This window comes from Lytechinus variegatus, chromosome 2 (assembly GCF_018143015.1).
Source record: "Lytechinus variegatus isolate NC3 chromosome 2, Lvar_3.0, whole genome shotgun sequence".
Classification (NCBI taxonomy): Eukaryota; Metazoa; Echinodermata; class Echinoidea; order Temnopleuroida; family Toxopneustidae; genus Lytechinus; species Lytechinus variegatus.
The window spans coordinates 53,617,067-53,639,333 of NC_054741.1; the positions used below are offsets into that span (position 1 = coordinate 53,617,067).

Below are 22,267 nucleotides of genomic sequence, written 5' to 3' on the forward strand. Positions count from 1 at the left end.
CCGTGCCCTCATTAGTTTTGTAGTTTTTACATAATATAATATCACTGTGTTTTTAACCTTGTATAAATAAACCCTTGTGATAACAATAGCTGTCAAAATGGCGCTACATGTAACCCTGTACTTGGTTCTACTAACTACACATGTCAATGTCCTACTGGATACTCTGGAGAATATTGTGAAATTGGTTTGTATAACTACTTCCCACACATTTACATTTATTCAGGATGATCATGATAAATAAGTATTGTTTCCCCTTTCCTTACAGTACGAATTATTACTTAATCTCTAAAATTATATGAAATAATTTATTAGATGTGTTGTTTTTTCAATCACCGATCGTACAATATGGGTATGACCACTAATAGTTTGCTTTGTTTTACATTAGTAGTAGAAGTAGGGTAAGTTATGATTGATTTTCATAAATTTAGAAAATAATTTTGCTATGTCTGTAGCCACGCAATTGTAGAATTTCACAATCCTTCTTCCCAAAGCTAATTTGAATATTGCACTCTGTTTGTTTTAATATCTTGGAGAAACATAAGTTTCAATGCTTAACTGTATTTCAACTCAATTTTAGATTATCAATACATAAAAAACATCCGCTATCCTTCAAACCGACTTGATTGATCCACGAATAAGTTCAGTTTTCCAACTTTGTCCTTTCTGTTCCTTTTTCTCAATAATATTCACATCAAAATAAAGTGATACAAAAATTGATTAGAAATTTTACAACTGTTGTTGTTATGAAACTTTTCGGATTTTTTCATGGAAAAAAAGGAATAACCACACACTAAAAGGTATACGTTAACATGGTTAATAATGTATTGGCGACAGCCTTAGATCCCTGTGACGGGAATTACTGTTCTAATGGTGCTACCTGAAACCTTTATACTTTCCCAAACCATGACTGTACTTGTCCTCCTGGATACACGGGGTAGTTTTGTGGCAAAGGTAGATTCATCTCGATTACTTTTCGAAGCCACCCCACCCAAAAAAAAAAAAACACACACACACACACAAACAAAGATACACGTGTTATCAGCAGGACTATAATAAACACATTTTGGTATTCACACGTCATAATGGAAGTTTTAAAAAGCCGAAGGGAAACATAGATGCTACACCGGCCAGGTACATTCACTAAAAAAGTTACCCATTAGTATTTCCCTTTCAAATTGTCATTATTGCCATGTGGTTTTATTGTCGTTTGGATTTTACCATCAGATATACTTCAATCATTTACCATAAGTCTTTTCGATATCATTTAGATTGTACTTTCTGTCAATATCAGCCTTATTATTGTCATTACTTTATTTCTAACCTTCTAGAAATAGGCCCATGTCCATGTTGTAACAATAGCTGTCAAAACGGCGCTACGTGTAACCCTGTAAACGGTTCTTCTACTAACTACACATGTCAATGTCCTAATGGATACACGGGAGAATATTGTGAAACTGGTTTGTATACCTACTTCCCACAAATCTTGAAAATTATATCAAATAATTTATTAGATGCTTTTACTCAGTCATCGATCCTTCGGTATGGATATGTCCTCTCTCTGTTGGCTTTTTGTTATCTTTGTATTACGATTAGTTATGATTGCTTTTAATAATTTTAAAAATATTTTTCTAATCCTTTAGTTTGGAGTCACGGATTTCAAAATCTTGCCAAGCCTAATTTTGATATTGTACTCTATTTTAGTAGAAATATATGTCCTTGTATTAATATCTTGGAGAAATGGAAGTTCTTATGCCTAACTCTATTTTTACTAAATTTAGATTATTAATTATATAAAAAAATTACCAGATATCCTTCAAATCGACTACAATTCATCCGACAATTTTTTTCCAACCTTGCCCTTTCCGTTACGTTTTTCTCTGATATTCACAACAAATCATGTGAAACTAAGATGGGCAAGAAAGATTAAGATATAATTGTTCTTATCACACTTTTCGGACTATTTCTTTCATGGAGAAAAAAAAGATAAATAGAAATTAAAGATACATGTATACGTAAACATGGTCGATAATATATTTACTACAGCCTTAGATCCCTGTGACGGGAATAACTGTTCTAATGGTGCTACCTGTAACCCTGATACTTTCCCAAACTACAACTGTACTTGTCCTCCTGGATACACGGGAGAGTTTTGTGACGAAGGTACGTCATGTTTTGTTTTTTGTTTGTTGTTGATAATCTTTACAAAAAATAAGTATTTGTGATTGTAACATCAGACATTTAAAAGATTGCTGTGGAATTGGTAACTAATCGCGTTCCTTCTTAAGTCAGATTGGAGAAAATTGTCACTCGGAATTTGCCATTGTTAAATAATTATCCAAATAGGTTCGTATGATTAACCTACCAAAGCGGGACCCCCAACCCATAACAATTTCGAAGAGAGCTGCATCTTTCTTTCTCTATTATCAAAACCGTTAGAACTCATTTTGCCGTGCCCTCATTAGTTTTCTAGTTTTAACATAATATAATATCACTGTGTTTTTAACCTTGTAGAAATAAACCCTTGTGATAACAATAGCTGTCAAAATGGCGCTACATGTAACCCTGTACTTGGTTCTACTAACTACACATGTCAATGTCCTACTGGATACTCTGGAGAATATTGTGAAATTGGTTTGTATAACTACTTCCCACACATTCTCTATTATTTTCAATATATTATCAATATATTACCATGAATATTGCATTTATATTATTTTCATGTTACTTAGAAAACCAAACATCACTTAAAACTCTAAAACTATGTCAAATCATTTGTTAGATTTTGTTGTTTTCAGTCATCGGTCATTCAATATGGGTTGTTTTATTATCTTTTTTTCTTAGTTTGTTGGTTAAGTGAGCATGGTTGGGCTAATTTTCATAAATAAACAGAAATATTCGTATGCCTCTTGTGCGCAGTTATAGATTTTTAGAATCCTTCTTGCCAAAGGTAATGTGAATATTGCACTCTGTTTGAGTTGTAATCGTAGAGAAACACAAGTTCCAATGCCTCTTTCAAAACATGTAAACACAATTGTTGTTGATATCACGCTTTCCGGATTTTTTTTTTATGGATAAAATAAAATAACAACACATTGAATACTCGGGAGAGTTTTGTGATGACGGTATGTCGAGTTTTGTTTGGGTTTTTTTTTTGTTACAAAAAAATACGTATTTGTGATTGTAACATTATACGTTTAATGGATTGGTGTGGTATCGGTAACTAATCGCATTCCTTCTTGTGTCAGATTGGAGAACATTGTCACTCGGAATTCGTCATTGCTAAAAAATATTCATTTTTTCTTTACTTACCAAATCAGGACCCCCCCCCCCCTTAACATTTTCATAGAAAGCTTGATCTTTCTTTCTCTATTAGTGAAAAGTGCTACCTAGAACTGTCTTTATTCTTCTGTAACCACATTAGTTTTTATAGTTTTAACATAGTATAATATCACTGTGTCTCTAACCTTGTAGAAACAGACCCTTGTGATAACAATACCTGTCAAAATGGCGCTACATGTATCCCTGTAAACGGTTCTTCTACTTACTACACATGTCAATGTCCCACTGGATACACGGGAGAATATTGTGAAACCGGTTTGTATAACTACTTCCTATAAACATTCACTATTATTTTCAATATATTTTCAATATATTACCATGAATATTGCATTTGTATTATTTTCATGTTCCTTAAAAAACCAAACATCACTTAAAACTCTAAAACTATGTCAAATCATTTGTTAGATTTTGTTGTTTTCAGTCATCGGTCATTCAATATGGGTAGTTTTATTATCTTTTTTTCTTAGTTTGTTGGTTAAGTGAGCATGGTTGGGCTAATTTTCATAAATAAACAGAAATATTCGTATGCCTCTTGTGCGCAGTTATAGATTTTTAGAATCCTTCTTGCCAAAGGTGAATGTGAATATTGCACTCTGTTTGAGTTGTAATCGTAGAGAAACACAAGTTCCAATGCCTCTTTCAAAACATGTAAACACAATTGTTGGTGATATCACGCTTTCCGGATTTTTTTCATGGATAAAATAAAATAACAACACATTGAATACTCGGGAGAGTTTTGTGATGACGGTATGTCGAGTTTTGTTTGGGTTTTTTTTTTTTACAAAAAAATACGTATTTGTGATTGTAACATTATACGTTTAATGGATTGGTGTGGTATCGGTAACTAATCGCATTCCTTCTTGTGTCAGATTGGAGAACATTGTCACTCGGAATTCGTCCTTGCTAAAAAAATATTCATTTTTTTATTGACTTACCCAATCAGGATCCCCCCTTTAACAATTTCGAAGAAAGCTGGATCTTTCTTTCTCTACAGTGCGTACCAGAATAAACGAAACCGAGATTTAGCGATCATTTATCATAACTTAATCATAAATAGAATTGTCAAATGACCTACCAATTTAAAGCTTAGAATCCCCTCTTTCATCTGATATTACTTAGGTTATTTCCTATTCACGCATGGGTGAGCAAAAACAATTTGAAGAAAGGATACCAAAAACTCATTTGGCGGGGGGTATCTGGGTTTCAAAAAGAAAACCACATTTCTGAAAAGTTCAATATCTGTTCTTTAATTTGGTACCTCAATTACAGAAAATAAGGCTTGTATTTCCATAATTTTATGAGATAAACGTGTTTTCACCGGTCTCCCACAGAAGCTTTCGCATGGTGAACAAAATATTTAATGCATGGCTGATCGTCAACAAAACGGAGTGTCGAGTGAGTTTGAAAGCCAGCCTGGAGAACCTCTTCATTTTATGAAATTATTGAAATTCAACCCTTATTTCAAATGACCAGAACTTTGTTATTTCTTGACCATTTTCTGTAATTTAGGTATCAAATTAAAGAGGAGATATTAAACTGTTCAAAAATGTGGGTTTCCTTTTGAAACCCAGATACCACCCGCCAAATGAGTTTTTGATATCCTTTCTTCAAATTGTATTTGCTCACTCATGCGTGAATGAAAAATAATCTAAGTAATATCAGATGAAAGAGGAGATTCTAAGCTTGAAATTGGTAGGTCATTTGTCTATTTTATTTATGATTAAGTAATGATAAATGATCGCTAAATCTCGGTTTCGTTTTTTCTGGGACGCACTGTATAAGTGAAAAGTGTTACTTAGAACTGTGTTTATTCTTCTGTAACCTCATTAGTTTTCTAGTTTTAACATATATATCACTGTGTCTCTAATCTTGTAGAAATAGATCCTTGTGATAACAATACCTGTCAAAATGGCGCTACGTGTATCCCTGTAAACGGTTCTTCTACTAACTACACGTGTCAATGCCCAACTGGATACACGGGTGATTACTGCAATATAACGGGTTCGTACTTTATGACTTGTCTCATGTTCACTTACATTTGTTTATTTTTAAATATGTTTGTCGGAGTTTTATCGGCAATATCATCAATTTAATCGTCTCAGTCATGAAGCCTCAATATCGGATACCATCACCCTCGAGTTGTAGTTATTGTAGTCTACTAAAATACTACTCATTATTTACCATAAATAGTGTCCTACGTGTATAGGACAGAGGTCCACTTTTTTGCATTTATAGTGAACAAACTAAAATGCAGCTCTAACTTTTAAAGACAAAAGTAACAGTTGGTTAATCGACCTTTTCTTTTACTGATGCGAGATTTAGCGTGATCAGACAGGTTTGCATTGATTTTCTTACGATTTATTTCATTCATATTGCTTTATTTGAACAGGGATAAATTTTAATCTCCAGGTAGCCTACTCCTTATAATCACAAGACTATGATCAGATAAAGCACGTTTTTGCCCACTGTGTCATTATATTTATCTAGAAATAAATCCCAGTTACAATAATACATATGAGAATTGAGCTTTATGCATACACATGCCTAAATGTATGTACTGCTCCTGTGATTGCGTGCCCGGATTTTCTGGTGACTTATGTGAAAAAGGTCTTTATAACGTTAAAATGTGGTTTTAATTCAAAAGGATCTTCTTGATCAAATTCCAATTATGAAGGAAAATTCTATTCACGGCATACCGTGAGCATCATCGCTCTTCAAACCTTGATGAAAGAATTAAAAGAGTCCAAGACAATAGTCCATTTCAGACACAAAGAGGCCTTTACAATATTTTTTTTTCTTCCCCCTTTTCATTAAGACTAATTATAAGTATAATATTGGTTTTGAAAGTGCGTACCCTTTTAACAAGCTAACATTTCATAAGAAAAAAAATTACATCACACCCTCATTCCTATGATAACAAAACTGCTGGTCATCGTAGAAAATATGCAATCAGTTATCGGTATGATTTAGTATTGTACCTCTTTCAACCAAGTGCAGTAACAACTTTGATTTCCAAATTCACTATGTTCATGTAGAAATAGATCCCTGCGTTAATGACACATGTGAGAATGGAGCCACATGTGTTCCAATGCCTAACTCTATGAACTACTCGTGTCAGTGTGTGGTCGGATTCTCGGGAGAGAGATGTGAAACAGGTTGGTTATTTCGTATCAAAATAAGTTATTTTCTCAAACCATTTCAAATCAGTAATGCATGTATAATTTAATCAGGTCAACAGATCATGTCCCTCTTGCAACTTGCATGATGTAGAGACGCTATAATTCCCTACAATCACTTTAGATCTACTCAAATTTACATCTTTTCTTTTAATATTGTTTTCCTTTCTACACCAACAATAGTCGTTCCAATATGTCAAGTTTTATTTCAGTTTGACTATTGCTTGTTTTTTAATACTTTTTTGTTTCACCTTATACACGTTTCTCTTTGCATAACTGTATCATCGTAAACATTTTTAAAGTGAACAGGACTTCAGAAAGGGCTGCCACAACAGCTAATAAAACCAAATGATCCTTCTTATACAATTAACAATAAATATCAGATGTATCAGAAGTATGGTTGTACGGGCAAAAATTGAGCTTTTAGTTTAATAATCAAGATTAATTCAGTTACGCCTTTACTGATATGATAATATCAATATCAAAATTTCTTAGTAGGCCATGGAGGGAAATGAATAATTTTAAACCATAAAAAGTATTCCCATGCAAACAAACTTGGTGAAAGAAAATTCAAATATATATTTTTACATTGTCCTGGCACGTATAGCCATAGATCCATGTCAAGGGAATAATTGCTCTAATGGAGCTACGTGTAATCCCGGAACGTTCCCTGACTATAACTGCATTTGTCTTGCCGGATACGCTGGCGAGTTTTGTGATGAAGGTAGGTATACCTTTTAACATGTTGACAACAATTATAATCATTTAACGAAGAATGGCACTGATATATATAATTAAGTTCTTTGCATAAGGTTTTTTTTTATAGGATATTGCACTTATTTGAAGTTCTATTGCTTGACATCATAACGCTACTCATTTACATTACAGCTTAAATGCCACTTCTAATGTATGTATAATTCGTTGGAATGATCATTAAGGCCATACTAAAATCAGGGTTATATCATAATTTAATGACCTAACGTATTCGCATAGTTGATTGAAACGTACTTATGCTTTTAGATTATGCACCATACATGTATGGAAAATTTTACAAATTTACACGTTATGTCTTCGTCGCTGTTATAACAAATCTTATTTTATATCTTAACGCCTTTTTCTCTAACGTTCTAAAAATAGATCCTTGTGGTAACAATGTCTGTCAAAATGGCGCTACTTGTAACCCTGTAAACGGTTCTTCTACTAACTACACTTGTCAATGTTCTACTGGATACATCGGAGAATATTGTGAAACGGGTTTGTATATCTGATCCTACATAAATATGGATCTCAGATGTTTTCAGTAGTCATTAGGGTACATTGATTGAAATAGCTTATCACATCATGGGTCTATAATCACCCCGGATGTTATATACTAATCAGACTAATCAATGACCGTTTTATATAACTCTATATTTATGTATGTATCGATCTATCTATTTATTATTCATTTGTATCTCTTCATAATTTATTTTGCCATATAACCATAAACAGGTGTTTAGGTCTAATAAAGGCCGTCACATATCCAAAACGGAGCCCAATAAGACAGCGATTTTGCTCGATCAGTGCGTGTGGCGCCGGCTACGCTGCGATAGGGCCTTAGCGTTTAGCCGTAAAGCCTGTTACGATGGTGGCTATAGAAAACAGGTGGTGGTCGGTCTCGGCAGCTAAGTTGTGACCGTAAAGAACTGTTACTTCCGGTCTACCGTCCACCGCGCTCCGTTGTGGTGCTAGATGGGCATCTTTATCATCATTCCAGCCAGGTGCTTTGCTGGCAACCTTGCTTCTATATACTCCCCATGCCATCGATGCACACTTAAAAAAATGCCACTGGTTTGGGCGATGCTGATTCACGGGAGAACCAGGTAACTCAGGTCTGTATTTCAAGCTGGAAACTAATAACATTTAGTTTAGAAATGTATTATTCTGTTGATGTAGATCGTAGAATGTCTTATGTGCTCTTATCTGTTGCTTCCCTACAACAATTGTATTGCTCATGCATACAAATACAAGCAAAGCTAAACAAAAAATAATAATAAGGTATGGCTGATCTAAGTTGCAAATTGTTTGTTTTAGAGTGTTCAATTGATGTCGTCCAATGTGAAACATTTGTGTCTCGCTCTATGTATCTGTCTCTACCACCAATCATTATGAATGTATAACGTATTTTACGTGTTTTAACATTGTAACTTTCTAGAGATAGACGCTTGTGATAGCAATAGTTGTCAAAATGGCGCTACATGTATGCCCGTAGTCGGCTCATCTACTAACTACACATGTCAATGTTCTACTGGATATACTGGAGAATATTGCCAAATGGGTTTGTATATATATATATATCTTTTATATACTTTTCGTACTTATCTAAAATAATCTTAATACTTTAGAACTTTTATTCAACCAGTTATATATGTACATATTTATCAGAACAATTCAATTATTTTACATTTACCTGTATTATACTTGGCGTTTAATTGTTGCTTGCTTATATTGTCTCCTAACTTACCTAATGTCTGGTCTATCGTTATTTACCCGTTTACCATTTATGTCACCTATGTTTTGCTTTGTTGTATATATTTTTTTCGTAACCATGGTAATGCTCATCTCTTGCGTATAATTATCATAATTAATTATATTTCGTGTAATGCCGCCTGTGTTGGGCTCCATAACGTATCCTAATTAACTGATGAAAGATAGATATGTTTTCCACCATTCGCCTAAAACATGTATTTCATATCATCTCTAGTTTTGTGGTTTGTTGTTTCTTACATTCATTAATTTTGATCAATGCATCTCTTCCTTATTCACAGCTACTCAGATGTCAAATCTTTATTTTTTTCTAGCTGTTCTGTCTTGAACGGCAAGTGAGGGTTAAGCCTTTGATATAAACGTGGCCCCTGAAAACCTTCACATAAAAATCTTTGTATATCAAGATAGTGACTTTGATATGTATGATAAACAACAACAACTGAATATTTGATCAAGTTTACATGCTTATGAAGGCTTGGCTTTTTTTTCAAACCCAACCCTGACCAGAGAGCGTCGAGAAAGTAGATATACCATCCCTTTACATAAGTATTGCCAAAGGATAAATTATTATTCTATCGTGGGGAATTAGTGTTTTTGCCAGGGATCGTTATCTGTCTCAAATTATTCGTGAAAACTTGACATATTCATGAAAGTCCTTCAACAGTTGAGTTGTAATTGTTGCCGACATTTCTTCTTGTCGCAGAGAAATTTTTAAAATGTGCCCAATTTCTTTACGAACTTATTTTGACTCAAATAGTTGGCAGCGTTTGCGAAACTGTCGTAGGCCTTTCCAACGACTGTTAAGACGGTTTCGCTGAAGTTGAATTTGAATCGCTTGTGCTAGCAACCACATGGCTTCTATCTTTCCAAACGGTAAAAAGTTTTTGATGTTACAAACATTCTTAAGCGTTTGTAACACTGTCAGAAAAGATGGCGAATGTAGATAAGCATCACTTTAAAGTTAAGTAAAAAGTAATTTTCCCCGTTAAGAAAATTTTCCGAAGTGGCAATACTTGTGTCATGGGAGGGTATCGATTCCTTGTAACGCAGTCGCCACGGTGGAGATCGTATGATTTGACTTGATCAATGAACATGATTAACAAATCGTTTTATATTGTTTCTCTAATTTCAGTTGTAACAACTCCATGTAGCCCCAGCCCATGTCTGAATGGAGGTGTTTGTATCGTTACTGGAGCGTCTACCTATTCCTGCAACTGTCCTTCAACTCATACTGGAGTCAACTGCCAAAATCCTGGTTAGTCCATTGAATGTCTGAATGGCATTTTTTTGTTTACATCTATATTAAGAAACTCAATAATAATTTCGTGATTAAAAACTTCTTTGATTAAAGCACATTGAAAGCAATATATTTGGTTTAGCGATTGAAATTTTTCTAGTATTTTAAGAAGAATATATTAACCTTAGTTTGTTTAATTAGTACAGCGTGTCCCAGATATGATGTACCTTTCATAAACCATGTCCCAATTTACATATTAAATAAAAAATGAGGTTAATATATAAAACCCAATTGTTGGTAGTGTAAAAATCACAGGTACCGTTTTACTCGTTTTGGAATTCACAGGCCCTCAAAATAAAAGTCCACACCAAACAAACGGTGATTTGAATAGGAGGAGTACATTTCAATAAGCATAACGCCGAAATTTCATCAAAATTCGATTTAAAATTTAAAAAAAAGTTGTGACATTTTTAAGTTGCCGTTTGTCGTTTATAAATCTACATCCTGGTGCTTGTTTTATAAAGCTGTTCGTAGAGTTACTTTAAAAACGACTGGTGATCCTTTATTGTGGTAAATGATATTCAACATTAAATGTTCATTGGTGATAATTTAGCATGTAAGAAAGGTTCACCAGTCGCTATTAACTTACGAACAGCTTTATAAAACGGTCCCCTGGTCGGTATGCAATTGAGGAGACGGATGACGTCTCCCACTCATGTTTTATTTTGTATTTTATCATATGAAATATTTAATATACTTTAATTTTCTCATTGTCAAGTGAAACAAGTTTTGTTCCTCCTTAAAATGGGAAATTACATTTGTATTGGCATTCTATGGTTCAGTCAAGTTGGTCCTCATTTGCATGTAACTTAGTTAAAAAAAATAAGTGATTGCGAAGTGCAGGAGGGGGTGACATGATAGAGGCAAGTATACGGCATTGCTGCAAAATTAGAATGGCTTGAAGAAATCATCATAGTTTAGATTGTGTATTAAAAACTGCTGAAGCGAGACCAAAGATTTTCTGAGAAGTAAAACATGAAATAAGCTGTTAAGTTTTACATATGTAATTGGAATTAGTACATAATATGGGATTAATGTCTAAGGGACAATTCTGCAGGGGTACGCTGTATAACGCTTTGATAATGCATTACTGCAATAACAATTTCATTGCTGTTTAGTGATATTCTTTGAGAAATGACTTTAATACTTTGGCTTTTTAGCATCTGCATTGGCAAATTATAAAAATCCAGATATTTCTTCCTTGAACATTCTAAACTTTGATTTGTTTTTCTCTCTCTCGCTCGCATGGCAGTGAAGGAGATAACGGCTCCTCTTTTCGGGCAAATTTGAAAAATAATTGATGATGATTTTTAAATTATAAGCACTATTGCCATAAAATTCTCCTTGTTATAAAGTTTTTCCATAAACATGATTGCAATTTCAGGTCAGAAGGAAAGATCAAAGGTTTAGCAATTAATAAACTAGTATTAATTTTAAATTTTACAGAAGGTTGAAATTTTATTTTTCAATGATAATTGTAAATTTAACGTTGTAGTCTTTTTGCATTTGAATGTAATGGGTATAAGGTATCATGAATTGAATAAGTATTGTTGTAATAGGTCACCAGGTCAAGGTCGAAGGTCATTCTAAATTAATTGATTTTAATAAAAATTAACATGTAGTTTTTTTATTATGCAATCAGGGTAAATTTAATCTGTTTATTCGAGAAATCATGATGATATGAAATGTACAACTTGCTTCAAAGTCAAGGTAGAACATAAGTTTTGATCAATGAACATGGATTGACTAAAAAAAATCTTTAATGTTGTAAGATTATTCATGCAATTTGTTTTGATATTCAGTTAAACTTGAATATGCTGCAATTGTCAATCAATTATCAATCAATTAAGTGATTAAACTTTAAGATCATTGGACCAAGGTCAAAGGCCGTTTCAGGTCAAAAACTTGGATTTATTTAATATTTTATCTTAATTTCAAAATGAAATTGTGATATAAAATATTTTCATTCTTCTTTGAAGTTTGTATATTGAGAAAATATTTTTACCGTTGCACATACAGTGTACATGCATGTACATTTTTCTCATAAATATCAAATCTAGTGCGGGGCCTTAGATTTCAATAATTTTTAGGGTTTGGCCACTTTGCCATACTAGATGACATTTCTTCATTGCAGCACAAACGGCGAAAATTGATAGATCATCAAAAACTTTTAAGTCCATTGTGACTCAATAGCCTGTTATTATTAAGATGTTTTTATACAGTGCGTATCAAAAAAAAGGTTTACACTTTGAAAAAGCCTTGGAATTAAAAAATATACAACATGTGGGTAGTTTTTTCACATATAATCTTAGGTTTGGGTCTCATCTATCCAATGCAAGTAAAAGTTTTGACATGATGTTACACTTGAGTGAGCATTGTCAATTTTCGTAAAGCTCGCAGAAATCTGTTTGCGCAGAAATGCTCGTTTTCACGAAAAAGGGCGAAATCAAATTTACCCTGCGAAACATTTCTCACGCATTTTCTTTGCACTTTTAGTCAATTGAAATTAATAGATACATTCAAGCATTTCGGAACAATTTTGCCACCCAAATTGAAATTTCAACACTAAGTAAGGACAACCTTTGCCCTGTTTGTGCCATGTGGATCTGAGGACATAACTAAATCAGAACAAAAGTTTATATCAGACATCTCCAGTATTTTTTCACTAACTTTTTATCATTTAAAGTGGGTTCACATTTCATTTTTTATTTAATACTTTTTCTCCACACCATTTCCAAGCTTGACAATGATTTACAATCTAAAAATCAGGCCTTAGCCATTTCATGTAAATGACAGCTCAGTGTGATCGTCACGATTGCCTCGGTGTGTAGGGGAATGGGATGGGGCGCAATGCACTCTTCGAAGTGTTTTGGAAAGAGTTTAAAATGGTAAAAGATATCTTCAAATCAATTTTTACGAGCTAAATGCCACGTGTTCTTCATGATTTCTCACGCATTTTCTTTGCACTTTTAGTCAATTGAAATTAATAGATACATTCAAGCATTTCGGAACAATTTTGCCACCCAAATTGAAATTTCAACACTAAGTAAGGACAACCTTTGCCCTGTTTGTGCCATGTGGATCTGAGGACATAACTAAATCAGAACAAAAGTTTATATCAGACATCTCCAGTATTTTTTCACTAACTTTTTATCATTTAAAGTGGGTTCACATTTCATTTTTTATTTAATACTTTTTCTCCACACCATTTCCAAGCTTGACAATGATTTACAATCTAAAAATCAGGCCTTAGCCATTTCATGTAAATGACAGCTCAGTGTGATCGTCACGATTGCCTCGGTGTGTAGGGGAATGGGATGGGGCGCAATGCACTCTTCGAAGTGTTTTGGAAAGAGTTTAAAATGGTAAAAGATATCTTCAAATCAATTTTTACGAGCTAAATGCCACGTGTTCTTCATGATTAAGGTCTACTTTTATTCGCATAACTATTTCAAAGTCCTGCGCAAATCATTTTTCACTAACTTTTAAAAGGTAAGTGATACTAACTCAAGCGGAAATATTTTCGACAGATATCGTCATTTGCTTAAATGGATCTGTACCAATGTTAAAATGTGGAAAATCTTCAGGATATTACAGGATTTTTTCTAAGTGTAAACTTTTTTTTGATACGCACTGTATATTTGTCACAATTCCTACATTACTGCCTGAATTGAATTTCACACTGCACGCAGGCGAAATTGCCAAGGGCGTTCAACTTGTTTTGAAAATGAACAGTGGTGTTATTTGCTTATCATCGTTTTACGTATTCAAGTAACAATTAATTTAACCGTATTATGATTGCAGTCGCTGGAGATTTTTGTACCAATAATCTGTGTCAGAATGGTGCCAACTGTACATCAGCGCCGGGCTCGAATCCTCAATACACATGTCAGTGCCCACTAGGATTTGGTGGTGATTTCTGCGAATCAGGTAGCGAGGGAGATATTGGCAGTTACCCTATTCCATTCCTTTGACTTAAAAGTTGATCACCATCGTTTAACTTGATTTCAATCGGGGAAGTTAATGACACTTAATTCAAGGTGGTTAATCGAATGTACGTCCCTTGATATGTAATTTTTCTATTTTAAGAAGACTATTATCATTATACAAGTCATGTATTTGACATAGATTGAATACGCTGGCCAACTGTTTGCTTTTTCTTGCTCCTAAAGTTGGATTAAAAGAATAGAGCAGAGAGCTTCTTTGAGTGATATGTTCAGTTCATAGTTTTGTTGCACATTTACCTTGTCCTCTTATATAATTATATATACAAGCCTACTACTCGCATTAACCCTGCTGCCTGATTTTTTTTATATATTATATATTTTATATATATTTATATCATTAATTATATAGGCCTTAAATTGTTGTGTGGCTATAGTCAGATTTATCTCTTAATTGATATGAATTAAGCGATAGTCAATTGCAAATGTACATGTTATAGAATTTCGATTTTATGATGTTGAAAATCAAGTTAATAACATGCATCTAATCTAACCCTGAAATGCTTGCCAGATAACTGCGTAGACATAGATGAGAATACGCTATGTAACAGCGGCACCTGCGAAACAATTCCAGATGGGTCCGGAGCGGTTCGGTGTAACTGTTACGAAGGATTTACCGGGATTCTTTGTGACGAACAGAGTAAATACAGAAAAGAGCTACTACTTTTCTAGTTAATGAATATTATTATGTGCATAGAAAGTTTTGGACACGTTTATTAGTTGCCATTATGTTCAAGGAAACTACACAGAAGATAACAAAATAGAACATAATGTAAGCTTAGCTAGTAAACGTAGTTAGAGTTGAAACATAAACTCGTAAACTTAAGCCATAGTGTGAACATGACCAAGATAAGTGGTTTGATTATTGACACATTATTTTCTACATATGTTTGCGTTTGTACGATTGTAAATGTTTATGTTCAAATTTTTAGATCATTTCATTGTCTGGAACTCTTGAAGTCATTACTACAATAACCTTCTAAAAAGATTTAGCTCAAAGTTACCTGGACTCATGATATGGGCTTTTAGCAGCCAAACGCCTTCAAATTTGAATGCCAAATTTTCCTGGTATTAAAATAATGACCACTATCATGAAAATGGATTTAAACATTAGCTCTATACCTACAACACTGTTTACAACTTCAAACTTACAGTAGTTGTTAACCACTTTAAACATACATGCTTCAATAATTGAAAATAAAATATTGAAAATTGAACTTTTGTTATTAAAGAATTTCCACCTGTTTAGACTGTTTAAATAAGTACTGTAAGGTTCATATATGAGGCAGCGTTGGATAATAAAATTAAACAGCGTTTGTACTGTGCAGATTAAACCCTTAAAATCTATTCCCAACATGATAAAGTGTTTATAGAATGAATCAAGATTTGATGATTTTTTACTGGATACGAAATGAAACAGAGGAACCTGAAAAGATACTACCATTGTATCTTTTCCTTGCAATATGCATGTGTCTTATTAAAACAAACACAAATACTCTCAGAGGCACGCACACCACCACCTATACCCACACACGTACACTTTCCTTCCGTATGATAACAGGCAATATCCCAAAACAAAACTTTAACTACAAGGGGCTGATTGTATTGGTAGAGTTGACTTTATACTGTATATCTGACTCCTTAATTCCAGTTTCGACCGGTCTGTGCAGCCCCGACCCTTGTCGAAACGGAGGAACCTGTAATCTGAGAGGTGATAGTGGGTACTCGTGCGACTGTCCAGCTACACATACTGGAACCAACTGTGATATTGGTGAGTAGGATTATTGACCATACTGCTATTTTACTACTTCTACTACTACTACTACCACCACCACGACTAATACTACTAAACTTCTCAATGCACGAATTTTTTTTTTCATTTTACTCCTACTACTCTTCCTCCCTCTTCTACTACTACCGCTACTCCTCCTCCTTCTCCTACTACAATATCTGTTCCTAATAGACCAGTTCTTAGTTACTCATGGACAATTTTGGTCAAATGACCTTTAATTTCTTTGATTAAGATAGGCAATTTTCAAAGCAAGATATTACGTAAGCTTGCCTTACATAGCTGGTTTAAGAAATTGAATAGACGAGGTGACTAGAGTAGCACACCAATGAACGCCAATACAACACTTGCAGGCATATCATAGCATGTTGCACAATGTACCTGGTAAACTGTGAAATACCAGTCGTTCGTGGACGCATCGTTGTTTTTTGTGGATGTAAATGAAAACCACAATTCAAAAGAATATATGAATAATCAAGACATAATGTTGGTGCTTATCTCATTAGATTTTAAACCACCGTGTCACTTCAGTACAAATGACCTTCCTCTGATCATGCGTCGAATCTTTTGATCATGCGCAGAACGGAACTACGAACTGGCTTATACTCCTACCATTTCTTTTTCTACTATACAACTACTACTCATATCAGTGGCGTAATGAGCCAAAACTTTTGAGTGGCTAGATATGACGTATCGCTTAAATTCATAAAGGTAACTTGAGAGCGAAGCGAACGAGCAAGAATTCTGACATTTTTATCAAAGAAATTCAATATTGTAAGAGATTGCGTCATGATATTCACAAAATAATATCAAATTTCACCCTAATGTCCTTTTCGTTTTTTTTCATTTTTTTCTGAGTCCTGAAAAATTTGGAGGGCAAGAGCCCCACAAGCCCCATCTGTACGCCACTCATATTTCTACTTTTTCTAGTTTTACACATTCGATATAATCAATGCAATGTTACACCACATAACATGCAGTCGACCCCCCCTCAATGCATGGAATGCAGAACTGTGTTGTCGGGAGGTTGAGCACGCAGCGCCGGAACTCTTGAATAGTATCCCGCACAATTTTATTTATTTGATTGATAGTAATCATAGCATTATACCAGAAGTTTTCGATCATCTTGTCTTCCTTCATTTTCCTAACTCGCTTTGGTGCCTTTGTAAGGTGCAATGCGCTATGCACGAACAGTTCTATTATTATTTCTTTATGTACTTTTATATGATTACACCACACACATAGATTATGCTTGTTTTTCTCTTCCAGCTGTAACAACTCCATGTAACCCCAGCCCTTGTTTAAATGGAGGTGTTTGTACCGTTACTGGAGCATCTACCTATTCCTGTAACTGTCCTTCATCTCATACTGGAAACAACTGCCAAAATCCTGGTAAGTCCATTGAATATTTGGAATACATTTGATTTTTTAGGATATCAATTTTTGCTGTTTACCATAATCAAGTATAGTAACACCATAATGATAGCGGTCGCAAGTCTGAAACATTTTTGACGGAGATATCAAAAGACGCTCCTATTTTTGAATGTGTGTACTAATATCCCGAAAAAGAGTGTTGCCCGGTTATATGTTTTTGTGGTATTTGCAACGTGAGTAAAAGTATGTCCATTAACATGCGTAATAAGTATCGAATGATTTTCAGTGACAACCCAATGTAACTTAAACCCTTAAACGTTAGCTGTTTGACATGTCTTTCACACTAGGATGCCTGGTTCAACTTGAAACTTGATAAAATAATGATCTTGACATGGTGTGATTACAATTAAACAGCTTGTCAAGCAAATTCGCTATATTATTCACTTTTTTTAGTAATTGAAATCATATTAGACAGAAACCAAAGAACTATGTAATGTTAACTTAATTCATTGACAAACTTCATTCACGTAACATGATCATTTTGTTTTACAATAATATAATGATGACATAATAAAATAATTATAACAGTATATACATGGTAGATCAATAATCGATTAATACAATAATAGAATGTAATGTGAATGCGAAAAAAATGGAAGTGTTGTGACTGTTTAGTTGTTAGTGAATGGTAATGTATAAAAGCCAACTTTTAGAGGATGTGTACGTGTGTGTGTGTGTAGGGTGTGTGCGAGGAATGTTGGCTTCATTGTTCATGCCGAATGTGTGCCTTATACTGTGCGTATCAAAAAAAGTTTACACTTGGAAAAAAATCCTGCAAAATTATACATTTGTAGCATACTGAAGTTTTTTTCCACATTTTAACATTGGTACAGATCCATTTAAGCAAATGACGATATAAGTGTCGAAGAATATTTCCACTTGAGTGAGCACCACTTACTTTTGAAAAGGTAGTCAAAAAAAATTGCGCAGATTTTGATATAGTTATGCAAATAAAAGTAGACCTTAATCATGAAGGACACGTGGAATTTAGCTAGCAAATTTGATTTGAAGATATCTTTACCTAGTTTCCTTGCCCAAAACACTTCGAAGGATGCATTGCACCCCTCCCCACTCCCCCACACACCGAGGTCAGCGTGACGATATTCGCTTTACACTGAGCTGTGATTTACATGAAATGGCTTGGACTTGATTTTCATTTTGTTGATATTTCAAGCTTGGTAAAAGTGTGGAGAAACAAGTATTGAATGAAAAATGAAACGCTAACCCACTTTAAATGGTAAAAACTTACTGAAAAATTGCTGGAAATGTCTGACATAAACTTTTGTTCAGATTCAGTTATGTCTTCAGATCCAGCTGGCACAAAAAGGGTAAAGATTGTGCTTACTAAGTGTTGAAATTTTAATTTGGGTGGCAAAATTGTTACAAAATGCTTGAATGTATCTGTTTTATTTCAATTGACTAATGTGCAAGGGAAATGTGTGAGAAATGTTTCGCAGGGTAAGTTTGATTTCGCCCTCTCCCCTTGACATAGCGTAAAAACTAGCATTTCTGCGCAAGCAGATTTCTGCGAGTTTTTCAAAATGGACAATACTCACTTAAGAGTGACATTTTGACTAGACTTTTACTTTCATTGAATAGATGAGACCCAAATCAAGATTATATGTGAAAAAAATTACCCACATGTTGTATATTGTTTAATTCCCAGGGCTTTTTCAAAGTGTAAACGTTTTTTGATACGCACTGTATAATAAGAATTTGAAATAAAAAAAGAATGGCCTTTCCTTAAGGATAGCTTTTGGCTTACCTGCTACATTATGTTAACGTCAGTTTAGCATCGATATCGATGTCTCACTTTTCGAATCGACTTTTTAAAATAGGAGCTGTTGGTGCTATGTCTGAACTAGTTGTTAAAGCATCCTTTAACATCCATTCTCTTTACACTTGCGAAAATAGTTTTTATGAAAGATTGGATTGTTATTTTGCCATTCTTTTTAGGTAAAGCTTCTTTACTTTTGCTCAGAATTGTACCTTTTCTGTTCCTATTTTAAAGTGTATAAAATTAGCTTTTGTCTGCTCAGCCTTAGTTTAATATATCTGCCGTTAAAGCCCCTTTTGTTCCCCTTTAACGACAAATCTTCTAAATGGACATATTCATTTATTATAAGTAAGAGAAGTAACATTCAAAAGCAAGCTTTACGAAGCCAAAATTTGTTCTTGATCTGCATGTTGCAACCATGCTCTCTTTCCAAACATTTTTTGGGGGGTAACCATAGCCATCCTATATATTTCATTCGAAAACCATAGTAGTCGATTTGTGTGTAGGCAAGTCATAAAGTCGATAGGGCAGATGCAAACAGATCATGATCAAAATTACCTAACGAAAAATTGCCCCCGCCCATTATCCCGATAAGCCGGGTCTTCGCGTATTCGTTCAAACGCTTAAAAGGCTTAAAAGTGAGTCAACGGTCAGATGTCTTCCTGTAGCCTAACACTAGGAGCTTGATATTAACGGTACGTAAATTGCAGTTGTAGATTCTCTTTTGTATTGCATTTTCTGTATTTAGACCAATAACACCTCCTATCCTAGGCATTTAGTCGGTATGCAACTTTTTCTGTAAACCCACACGAGCTATAACACCACTTAGTTTTAAAGTTTGATGTCTAAGTAATCCACATTTTGCCTAGATCTATGGAAGACCGAGCTCTCGCTGCTCGATAGTGACCTTTCCAAGATCTTGGCATTTATCATCGTTCTTGATTTTTTTTTCTCGAATGATTCTTTTTAAATTTGATACACCACACACTAGTTCTAACAAGACATAATAGCTTTCATGCCTTTTTCCAAAGGCAGGTGATCCAAAACATTGAATTATTGATTTCTCAATTAAAAGAAAAATTGACGAGCTATTGCCCTTATTCGGAATATTTAATAGCCAGTGGACCATTTTGTATTCTGGAATGAAATATAGTTTGTCATCTATAATTATCTGATTCCTTATTTGTTTACCGTCACCCTCTCTAACCTTTATTGATTTATTGCAATATTAAATACAATTTAAAAAATCTAACATTTGTATTACAGTGGTCCTCAATAATTTTCTGTTCTCATGTAAATTCATTAGTCTTTTACTGTGAATAAAGACTATCATTAATAGATCAAAAGAATAACCAAGTCTGTTTTCTTCATTTCGGAATAGATATTAGATATAATACAACAAATTCCAAATAAAATCCGCATGAAAATAGTTATTTAATGCCGCCCACGTAATTACAACCTGTATGTGCATGATAATAAATTCGGCGCTTTTACTAATGTCGTTGAACTGCTTTTGATTTGACATTATGACAATTAAGATGTTAATTTCCGATGAAATTGGGAGACCTACTTAAAAGAAGTGACCCCCCGTCATTATTCGATCATCATAAATTGATAGAACGTATTTGTCAAATTCCTTGATCTAGCAACAGGGGACACGTCACCACCGCTTATCTTTAACTGCCCTGCGGATATCACTCGAACTACTTCAACTGGACTACCTCAGACAGTATTCTGGACAGAACCAACTGCTAGTGATCCTTCCGGGGTTCGTAGCCTCACATCAAACATCCAATCAAATACGCAGTTTCCAGTTGGATTCACGACAACAATTGTTTACACTGCAGTTGACAACCTTGGAAACTCTGACAGTTCTTCTTGCACATTCACGGTGACGATATTGTCAGGTATTGGTAACTTTAGATGGCAAACCTCCTCTGTATTATACAACTTTTTAATCTTAATCGCATCAGCCCTTATTCGATACAAACCAAATTATTTATTAGACTTGTTAATCGAAACAATGCCATGCTCTATTTGTGAAAATATTTATATAAATAGCATGATAGTGTAATTGAGGGACACGTCCCAAGGACCCAACTCGCATCCTTGTTTAGAATGCAGTATCATTTTCCTAGAAGGTTATGAACTTTTTATAATGATGTTGCGTGTATCATTCTATATTACCGTTTCACATTACATGTACTTAAACATTATATCAATCGCCTACACAACTGCAGAGATTTTAAAACCCCCACAATCCCCTCCTTTCTAGTTATTATTAAAATATACACGTGTTGTATGTCCATTATGAAAATGATTTTGCACTGAATCTACATGTATTTACAGACGACACTTCGCCTCCGACAATCAGGGACTGCCCTGTGGATATCACTGTAACGGTATTACCTGGACAACAACAAGCAGTGGTGACATGGGTAACACCTACTGCCAGCGATCCTTCCGGAGTCCAAAGTCTCACATCAAACATCCAACCCAATACGCAGTTTCCGTTGGGATTCACGACAACTGTTGTTTATACGGCAACAGACAATCTGGGAAACTCTGACAGCACATCGTGCACGTTCGATGTAACAGTGGTATCAGGTAGTCAAGGTAATTTATACAGGATGTAGTTACAGGTAAAAACTCCGGCTTTGAATTGGGATTGTTCCTGTGATTTCCAAAATTATAATCTCATGTGAAGATTGCATACCTGTCACTTCGAAACAAGGACTCATGACCCGTGGCCCGCAACACAAAGCTTAGCAATGAACGTAGAACATTTTTCTACGATTGATTGCATTGACCACAATGTACAATCAATCGTAAAAATCAGGCGTACGATTAATCGCTAACCTTTGTGTTACGGGATCCAGGCAATACTTGATCAGAACTACCAAGCTTTGTATCGTTAATGTGGTA

At 34.4% G+C, this 22,267-nt stretch overlaps 1 protein-coding gene across 5 annotated transcripts in view; it reads left to right on the plus strand.

The window, feature by feature from the left end:
* The window catches only part of LOC121408365 (neurogenic locus notch homolog protein 1-like), a 153,774-nt gene that overhangs the window by 70,714 nt on the left and 60,793 nt on the right, over positions 1 to 22,267 (plus strand). The window contains exons 37-52 of one of the 5 annotated variants that reach the window (XM_041599815.1): positions 65 to 184; positions 1,329 to 1,457; positions 2,044 to 2,160; positions 2,512 to 2,631; positions 3,472 to 3,594; positions 5,215 to 5,340; positions 6,375 to 6,494; positions 7,123 to 7,239; positions 7,653 to 7,769; positions 10,174 to 10,296; positions 14,143 to 14,268; positions 14,854 to 14,982; positions 15,994 to 16,113; positions 17,401 to 17,523; positions 20,989 to 21,249; positions 21,692 to 21,958. In XM_041599815.1, the coding sequence (XP_041455749.1) occupies positions 65 to 184; positions 1,329 to 1,457; positions 2,044 to 2,160; positions 2,512 to 2,631; positions 3,472 to 3,594; positions 5,215 to 5,340; positions 6,375 to 6,494; positions 7,123 to 7,239; positions 7,653 to 7,769; positions 10,174 to 10,296; positions 14,143 to 14,268; positions 14,854 to 14,982; positions 15,994 to 16,113; positions 17,401 to 17,523; positions 20,989 to 21,249; positions 21,692 to 21,958 (2,238 nt within the window). The remainder of the gene's footprint in view (positions 1 to 64; positions 185 to 1,328; positions 1,458 to 2,043; positions 2,161 to 2,511; positions 2,632 to 3,471; positions 3,595 to 5,214; positions 5,341 to 6,374; positions 6,495 to 7,122; positions 7,240 to 7,652; positions 7,770 to 10,173; positions 10,297 to 14,142; positions 14,269 to 14,853; positions 14,983 to 15,993; positions 16,114 to 17,400; positions 17,524 to 20,988; positions 21,250 to 21,691; positions 21,959 to 22,267) is intronic. The other 4 variants (XM_041599816.1, XM_041599818.1, XM_041599817.1 and 1 more) reach the window with 4 other exon arrangements.